Raw genomic sequence first — 9154 nt, 5'->3', positions numbered from 1 at the left:
AAGATAAAATTGCACGCGTCTCTATTGCTTGTGAATATCCTATGTATATCATATATATATATATATATAGACTATTATTGACGTACTTTTGGTGATCCAGTCGGCCGAGAACGGTCCAGTGTCGTTGAATCTACCAATTAACGAGAAGATATCTTGCAGAAAGATTTTCGTATTCTTCACCAATGTCTTTTTGAACTCCTCCTGTTGTACTCCAGTGGATTAAGTTTTCGCACTCTTTCAGAATTTATCGAAAGAATTTTCGAACAAACGAGCTTACCTTTTTTTCCTGCAGTATGACGTCGGAAGATGCGATTAATTTTAGATAAGCATTCCAGGAACGATCGATATCTTTATACTTCCTTCGGAATTCAAAAGTTAGGGGGACCTGAAACTTCTCTTTAACATAAAAATTACAGGACAATTATTATTCTAAATTAATATTGGAAAACTGTCGTATCAATCGTCCTCGAATCTCATTGATAAATAAGCAATATAGGATTATCGGTCTATCGTATAGCTTTCGAGGAGTTAAACATTCGTGAGGGAAAAGGGCTTTCTCGCTCGGGAGGCATATGAGAAAAATAAAAATTTCTGAAATATCACTATGGCAATGCCGGTTTGCTCGTGGTGCTGGAGCCCCTTCGTTTCTAGAGTTTATACGTATAGGAAGGGGTGCTTGAAAAAAGGTGAAAAGGACAAAAAAAGCAGAGAAGGTGGGAGAGAGAGAGAGAGAGAGAAAGAGAGAAAAGAAAGAAAGGACTAGAAGAAAAAGGGTATTTATAGCTAAAGTGGGGCAAACAATGAAAGTTATGAAGGCCCGTTCCATTGTGACACTATCAACTTTACTCAGCCGACGTGGTTCGTAATAAATACCAGCATAGAAATATTAATGGTGGCCTGACACGTTTCAGCTGCAGACGGTATTTCTGGCGAAACGCAAAATGAGTCAGTCCACGATATATTTAATTTATTAGTTAATTAAGTTGAATAATAAGCTGTGCTCTGTTCTGGGAAAGAATTGAAGAGAAGGATGGGAGGTGGGGGGGGGGGGGGGGTAAAGAGTGCTTAAAAGGAGAGAGAGAGAAGGCGTTGGAACAAGTTGAAGAAAAGGACGTGTGTACAGTAGTGCAGTGGACAAAGACGCTATCGAATCCTTTATTTTCTATGGCAAAACGTTTAAGGGCTTACCCAAAGTCTCGTATTGCTCCTGAATCTTGGGGAATTCTTCTTCCTTCCCTGGAATCTCGGCGGTGAGCCTTTCGAACAACTGCAACGCGAATTGCATACTGATGAGGTCCGTCGGCTCCTTCATTATTCTGCAAACGAATGAATTTACGTGCATTTCTTCAGGACTTTTCCCGAGTTTGCTATAAAATTTTCATATCCTTCGCAGCGCATCGTTTTTAGTCGGAGAGAAGTCATTTAAAAAATTCCACCATTTTCTCTCTGACACACACACCCACACACACACAGAAACGCCACTCTCGTAACATATTTAGCTTCTACTGTATAATCCTTGGTCGTACGTGATTCGATTTTGTATATTATTTCAATGCACCGTATGAAAAATCTTTTGTTCGGTCGAATCCGTTCACGTATGACGACGATTTTTAACTGTGTTACGCGGAATATGTACGTGTGTGTGGGCGTGCGGTATTTGTAAAGAAAAACGAAGAGGGGTGAAAAGCATTTAATCCATTTCCCCGAGTGTACGATCTCTCGCAGTGTTGGTTCATGCTTTTTGAGAGGCTGCGGCGCGCATTCATTTTCCAGCGTTTCCAACACTGCACCAGTCAGATTTAGCGAGCGGGACGTTTATTGATTTATATATTTCGAAAGATTCCTATGCTAGATAAAGGGGGGGGGGTGGGAGGAGAGGAGACTAACTAACTTTTGCGAGCTGTCAGCGATGTAGTGGTAGAATTGATCGATTCTTGAATCGGTCAGTCGATATAAAAGGGAGGTAAGTTTCGATTGCCAAATGGAGCATTGCTCAATAATGGCACCTTTCAGTCTATCCGAATGGACGTTGAGGAAATGAACGGGTATCACAGTTTCCTGCATTAAAACGTTCTCCGCCTCTTCGATATACTTGTTGATCTCTTGGGTAAAAGATTCCACGTTTGGCTGTCTCTTCTCGTATCTGGAATTTTCATCGATTACAAGGAGGATGATCGATTCGAGGAGCCTCGAGCTTAAACCCCTACTGCATCACACATGTGCACGCACCTGTGCATGTAAAGATCTCGGTTTATCTCCCAAATTTCTTTAAATGGCCTCCAAATTCTTACATAGTTTTCCACTTCGTCGAAGCAACGATCCGCCTCTAAAAAATCAAAGTGCTCGTATAAGAAGCGAGATCCCCGAGCCGCGCAGATGTGGCTTAGTACCGAAATTTAGCATTTTTTGAAGATTCTCAAGCTCGTCGTCGTTCTTGTACACCCTCCAGAAGGGCACGAAGCTCGTGTCCAATATTTTAAACTTGTCGATCAGTCGTTTCAAGTTTTTAATTGGCTCGAGTAAATCGTCCAGGGTTCTGCCTATTGTATCCGCCATGTCTTTTATGCTCGGTTGCAGACGAATCTGGAGAAAGGGGTGGTTTCCTCGTTGTTGTACGAGGGATTATTTGAGAAACGGGAGCAAATTTATGTAGAATTGACAAAAGCAGAGAATAATGGAATATATTAATCGATCGGCGTGCCTTCTTTTCGATGAGATCTGCCTGCACGAGGAAAAGTGGTGCGGGAGGAGCAGTACCATCTCCGTGGAGGGCCTTGTACAAGATAGTCAGAGAATGTTTCAGGCATTGCTTGAAAGCTTCTTCCAACACTGTATCCAAGTTTTGCAAATAAAGCTTCCATTGTGCTAAGCTCTGCAATTGAAATGACCTGTAAACGTTTTCGTATTACGAATAAATTTTCATTAAAATCAACGCACTTTCCTCGAGAACTTAAAACTTCCTCCCTTCCATCTTATACATTAACCTTTCGCGGTTGTTTAGTTTAATTATTTCTATCACTCAAACTTCCCTTCAAGCTTTCATGCTAAGCTCAGGATTTTTTTTCCTTTTCTTTTCTTTTCTTTCTCTCTATTTTTTTTTTTCGAAAAATAGAGAAGATTCAATTTTTGAAGCAAAGGTTCGTTTAAAATTTCAACGTGCAGAATTGGAAAGTTTTAGATTAATCGAGGTTGATACGTGAACTAGGCTGCAGTCACGTCACGAAAACACATATCGTAAAGCGAATTGGTTAGGGGCGTTTCTATCTTTCAGAATTTTGTTACCTAGGGATTACCCTCCACGTCGTATAAACTGCGTTTATCGAGTTCGTCAAGCCTTCTCTATCGATTTTCTCTAAAGTACAAAATTGCTTCAAAGGAGGAAAACAGTGAGAGAGTGGGTTGGTTGGAGGAGGAGGGGGAGGGGGTTGAAAACGAAGGAGCAAGGAGAGGGAGAAAAAAGTAGCGAACGACGCTCCGGGTTAATTAATAATTTAATGTTCGAAAGAAAAACGCGAAACTAACGGACAAGGTAAAAGGTCCAGAAAAATAGATTACCGTGAAAATTTAAATCAACCAGTTAAGAAAAACATTCGGATGAGAAATGAGATAAAATCCTTGGCACACATACATTATCGATAACCTCCTCCAAGCCCTCGTAGATCACGAGGATACATTCGATCACCAGATGATATTTTTCATAGATAATTGTGGCCACTGCGTCTCTATACGAGGAGAGAAGAATACAATGAATGGTGTATATATTTATATAGATAGTGGTTAGATCGATCTCGAGGCCTTCGAGAGGAAGCACACACACGCGTTGAAAAATGTAACAATCATCCTGCCAAGGTGGCGCGGAGTACCTGGTTTGTAGAAATTCTTGCCGAAATTCTTGCAGCGTGTACGTCTGGTTAGGTTTTATCCTGATCAAAGGAAGGTTGCAAATCTCCTCAGCAGTTTTCAAGATTTCTGCATTCGCCCGTTTGTACACATCCAGGAATTCCTGAAGCTAAATTTTGTCCACGATTAAGGGGTGGAAATTTCTGTTTGATTAAAATTTCAGCAAATTCGTGCAACGATAGGATGACGAACTTTCCCACTTTCCACGCAATTTTGAAAATGTAAAAAATGACTAGTGTGATATACCGACTGCTCGGATGGATCCAATAGGGGGCTATAGTAATTACGGGTTTGTTAATTAGACAAACGGAGCTGAATTTCAGAATTTGCTCCGTCAACCGTTTCGTAAATTAAATCTGTCTGTGTTCTCCTATTCATTGCATAAATTTGTATATCTATGTGCTCTGGTCAACGCGAGAATCTCTCTCTCTCTCTCTCTCTCTCTCTCTCTCTCTCTCTCTCTCTCCCTCCGGTCCCTGACTCGTACATTTGCCGTTTGTTTGAAGCAATCGTCGATGTATGCATCTATGTGCTCCGTGTTCCATGTTAGCTTATTTAAGCCAGGATTGATCTTGCGGTCGAGTAGATGGATCAGTTGGCGGAACAGATCTTGTTCTACAGTGGAGAGGGCTGAAAAAGTTGTTATACGAATGTTTAGAGCAAAATCTAATCTAGCATATATAAGTATATAAAGAATGGTTTATTGCACGAGTAATCCTGTTCATTATTTTATTTACAAGAAATTAAACTCGTGCATTTTATTCGTATAAAATTCTAGAGAGTGAAAGTTGGTAGACTGTTTATAACTAAAAGAGAGGGAGGGGGTGGGGCTATTAAATGATGAGGAAAGATTGAAAAAGGATTGCACGGACCTTCGACTATCCTGTTGAAGGCTAACGTGACGGATAGGACGCTCTCGTACACATAGAGGATATCTTCCCACTTGGAGTATATCAAGCGTACGTGGACCGGTAGATCAAACTTAAGGTTGATCCAATGCTCGGCTTCACGGCATAAATTCAGAATAGTCGGATCCATGTTACACTCGATCAGACCTGGCTTAGCAATGCTATGTCGCATCAGATAACGATCCAGGCGATTGCATGGATTATCGCCAATGCTGTGCAACCATTTTTGGCGGAAATCGCCCATCAAGTCGTAAATCGACTTCGAAACAAGATTATATTGCCCCATCACCTGGCTCGCTATCTCGCAAGCCGGCATCCACTTTGATTCATTCAGCAAGTCTCGAGTCGACTTGAGATATCTCAGCTTCAGCCAAAAATTCAAGGCTCGACCTGCGTAATACTCCGATATGGCCTGATACTCTTCTCGTTCTTCCACCAATTCTTTCTTCGTTTCTTGAATATCATCCTTGAACATTGTCCAAAGCTGGTGTGGGAACAATGGTGTATTTATCATAGATTTTTTCCTTCAGAGTGTGAAAATTAAATGAATGCAAGATTGATATTTGTATGATATATATGTATATAATACCATGAGGACTTTTTGCTGGAAAAGCGAACCGAGGCTGGGACGATCCAAATAAGTGAGAAAAGCTCGAAGCTGCTGAATCCCCTCGCAAACGTTATTAATTTTGGCAAACACGTCATCGGCAAGATTCTTAATGATAATTTCGAGATCTTTGACGTCGTTGCGAAAGCGAAAGAGGTCGTCGTTCCAGTGTGCCTCCTGAACGTTGAGAATCTTCTGAGATTGGTGTTTCACTTTGCGAAGGGCTGCTTTAAACATATTTTCTATCTTCTGGCATATGGTTTCGTATTCCTCCCCTTTTGTTCCACTAAACTTCGGCTTGGGTATGTTTTCGGTATTCTCCAATCTATTTACGTAAATACGCTGTTCGCCGTAATATTTCAAGCGAGCTCCCTCGAAAATTGTGTATATATTTACGGAAAACGCTCACCTTGCAAAATCTCTCATCGCTTGACAAATCTCAATCAAGTTGTAGCATCTGGTTATGAAAATATTGATATGCTGAAATATTAGCTCCTCGTCCAAGTCCCACGGGACTTTATCGTCGTCCTCTTTTTCCTTGTATACATTGGCAACCTAAAGAAAATTAATGAGTCTATAGAGAATTCTTGCAAGAAAATTAACAAGATTCGCGTGCCGAGGGCTCAAAATAATTGGACCTGAAAAGTTTTCACCAGTGATAGATGTACGTTTATTATACGTATATATAAAGAAGGGGGAGGGGGTGGTGGTGGCGGTGGTAGCAATATAGGAAAGAGAGAGAGAGAGAGAGAGAGTACTTTGCAAAGGTATGCTTAGGAGAAGAGAGGCGGCAGTGGCAGAGCAGTGGTAGCTAGAACAAGTTTCCAACCTAAGAAGGGACGCAATAAGACCGACTTAGGCTTCTCCCGTGTGGGCAGATAAGCACGGGGGACACGACTGGGAATTGGAAGCAACGTAATACGTCGCCATTTTCGTCCCCTTACCCACCCATCCGACTCGACTTCTCTATCCACCACCCTCGCCACTTCCTCCACTTCCGCTATCGAGTCACAAAGGAATCCCACAGCTTCCACCCGAACAACTCGAGCACATCATTTTCCTACATTCTGAAAATACGGTGCTTCTACTTTGAACATTTTCTTCCAGCCTCAAGAATCCTACCAGCATGCATTATGAAACATCCTTGCCCCTCTCTCTCTCTCTCTCTCTCTTCATCTACCTTGTCTACATAAATAACTACATCCAACGCATACAAACATTCTTCAGTTTTCTCTTCGAGAAATATTATAATTACTTTGTTGCGACCATCTCCCTGTGTGTACCTTATGTCCACCAATATTACCGAGTGAAACACGTACAAAGCAACATTCTTGAATGTCTGAATCATCATACTTACTTCTTCGTAAATTCTCTGATACTCCTTGCAGACCAAAATGCAGTTTCTCGACAGATCGATTCCCTGCTTGGCGAAGCCAGCAAAGATGTTCTTCAGAACAATGAAATCCCTCAAGATGGTAATGATCTGATTGCTGAGAGTTTGGAACAAGCCAGTAATTCTATCCTTCGAGCTGTAAAATGCTGACTGGGTCCATATTGTTCTCAACAGATGAATCAGTCTAGGCAGCTGAATGATCATGTCGCTGGGTCTCGTAGAATTGTTCAGATCTGTTATGGGATCTTTGAGGATATCCAGATATTCTATGTTCGACATGGCCTCGTCGATTCTTTGTGATATTTCGTCCTCGAAACCGACAAACTGTCGAATGTACGTAGAGTTCTTGGTCAATAGAATATCGATGATATGTTGAATTCGTTGGTCCTGGATTTGCTGATGAAGACCGGATAGGTTGTTGTCTGAAATACACGAAGACAGGGGCTGTAAATTTATAAACACATCTATATATAGATCCAGTAGAGTGTTAGGAATGAAGAAATAAGGGTAGGAGGACCCAGTGACGAACATCGATATCTCCAAAATTCAAACTGATCCTCCATCCTGAGTAATCTTTCGGGGCTGATTTGATCCTGGTCACTGAGGGCAATTCTAACTTGCGTGGTCCAGTGTACTACCACAGCTTCCAGTCGTTTGACCAACTCCTTATCGGAAGCAGCGGCCTCGACGGTGAGCTCAGCCGCCATCGAAGGTACATACATCACCGTTAAGCCCAGCAGTTTGTACGTGAGGTCGGTTAGGTTGCAGAGGAAGGTTTCCAGATTCGTATAAAAGTCCACTCTCACGTATGTGGTAGTTTTTTTCGTTTTTTGGTCAAGGATAATATTCTCGCAGCGCAAAATCTGAATCGAGGGATGATTGGACTCTGGCGCGACCACGTCGTTAAACGGTTAATCGATTCCACATACTCGTTCGTGATAATATATCCTGCACTTAATTTCGCGCCTTGAGCGTTCATTGTTGAACCAGAGATCCATCAGAAGTAACAAAGTGCTCTCTGGGAAAATGTGGCGAAACTTTATGGCCCGTGTAGCGAATATCGAGGTTTAATTTGGCTGTAAGAGTGAGAGAGGAAAAACGAAAAGAGAAGAGAGGGAGAGAGAGAGAGAGAGAGAGAGAATTGTGCAGTGCATTTAGTCGAAAATTATGGTAATATTAAGTTGGCACGGCAGTGCGCCGCTGGATTGTGGAATTTGGGCCACACGCACGCGAACTGTGGTAACGGAATTGCGGCCGAACTTGCAAATTCACTTTGTAATGTCATCACGTCAGATTGTTATGACCTTAAGCGACTATGCGGGCTCCGCAGGATCGCCAAGGGCTGTCCTACTTGCAACCCCTTTCATCGCTCCCTTCCCCGCCCATTTATCATGCACGTACCGGGGAACGACCAGCACGACCAGCAGCGGCCCTTCAACGCCTGCACAATCAAGATTTTATCATTCGTCACTTTTGGAAAAAGGATACTGTCGGGCCAGTTTTGAATTTTGTAGAAAATCGGCGCAAACGTATCCCTGCACATGTCGAGAATGTGCTCCTGCACGGTGTTGTTTATCGTGCCAAATTGAACCTCCTCTCGAAAATTGTACAGGAAGAAAACTTGCATCGGGTCGCGAATGAAGTAAGTCAGTTGTTGGACCGGGACCGCTGGGAAGCCCAGACACGATTGCAGGTTGTCCTCCGATAGATATAGACAGAGGGTGGAGATCTTGGGGTTTTGAAAGAATTCCTTCACGTCCGTTAGGACCTCGGCCTCCCAATCGGTGTCCCCTATTCCGGCCAGCACAGTCATGTCTTTCACGCATTGTAGCTTAAACAAAGAAATAAATAAAGTACCAATAACGATCCTACATGTATAGGTATGTACACGATGAGAGACTCCACGTGTCTCACGAAAGCTTACCAGCCCCGCCAACTCGTCAGGTTTGTAAATTTGCCTGACCTCTGTAGTCTTGAGCTCATCGTCATCTGTCGGGAGCAAAAGGGGACAGCGTTGAATGAATTTTGCCAGATTTTCCATTTAGCTTGGTGACGTAATAGAGCGATGAAATTTGGGCCATAGGCGATAGTGGATTATAACGGGCATAGCGGGATAGCGTTTGCTCGATCGTATGACATTTCCGCAAAGCCTCGAAAATCCGTCCCAACGTTGTCCCGTCGCGGTTAACGCTTCCATGGTCCCATCCTCTGTTGGTTAAGCGCGTCAAATTGCACGCTGAATTCGAAGCTATCCACCCCCGTCGACCTCCAACTGTGGCTAACATCCTACCGTTCTTTATCACACTCCGATATTCGCCTTTTCATTAACGGTTATCCTTTCAATTC

The 9154-nt window shown here is 42.7% G+C and overlaps 1 protein-coding gene across 1 annotated transcript; it reads right to left on the bottom strand.

Annotated features, from left to right (window-relative positions):
* Window positions 1-130: 130 nt before the first annotated feature.
* On the bottom strand, window positions 131-8849 carry LOC136772709 (dynein axonemal heavy chain 2-like). The gene is made up of 20 exons (XM_066725839.1): window positions 8733-8849; window positions 8297-8639; window positions 8123-8249; window positions 8069-8079; window positions 7338-7694; window positions 6634-7230; window positions 6245-6442; window positions 6019-6053; window positions 5825-5970; window positions 5398-5740; window positions 4773-5292; window positions 4388-4530; window positions 3629-4009; window positions 2702-2872; window positions 2391-2583; window positions 2230-2326; window positions 1892-2143; window positions 1189-1367; window positions 278-396; window positions 131-232 (listed from the first exon to the last, which is right to left on the bottom strand). The coding sequence occupies exons 1-20, from the start codon at window positions 8847-8849 to the stop codon at window positions 131-133; spliced, it is 4431 nt and encodes a 1476-aa protein (XP_066581936.1).
* Between the last annotated feature and the right edge of the window lie 305 nt (window positions 8850-9154).

The sequence above is a fragment of the Prorops nasuta genome, unplaced genomic scaffold (assembly GCF_024137725.1).
Source record: "Prorops nasuta isolate Cenicafe-Biocafe unplaced genomic scaffold, Cenicafe_Pnas_1.2 PNAS00004, whole genome shotgun sequence".
NCBI lineage: Eukaryota > Metazoa > Arthropoda > Insecta > Hymenoptera > Bethylidae > Prorops > Prorops nasuta.
This window is presented reverse-complemented; position numbering and strand designations above follow the sequence as displayed.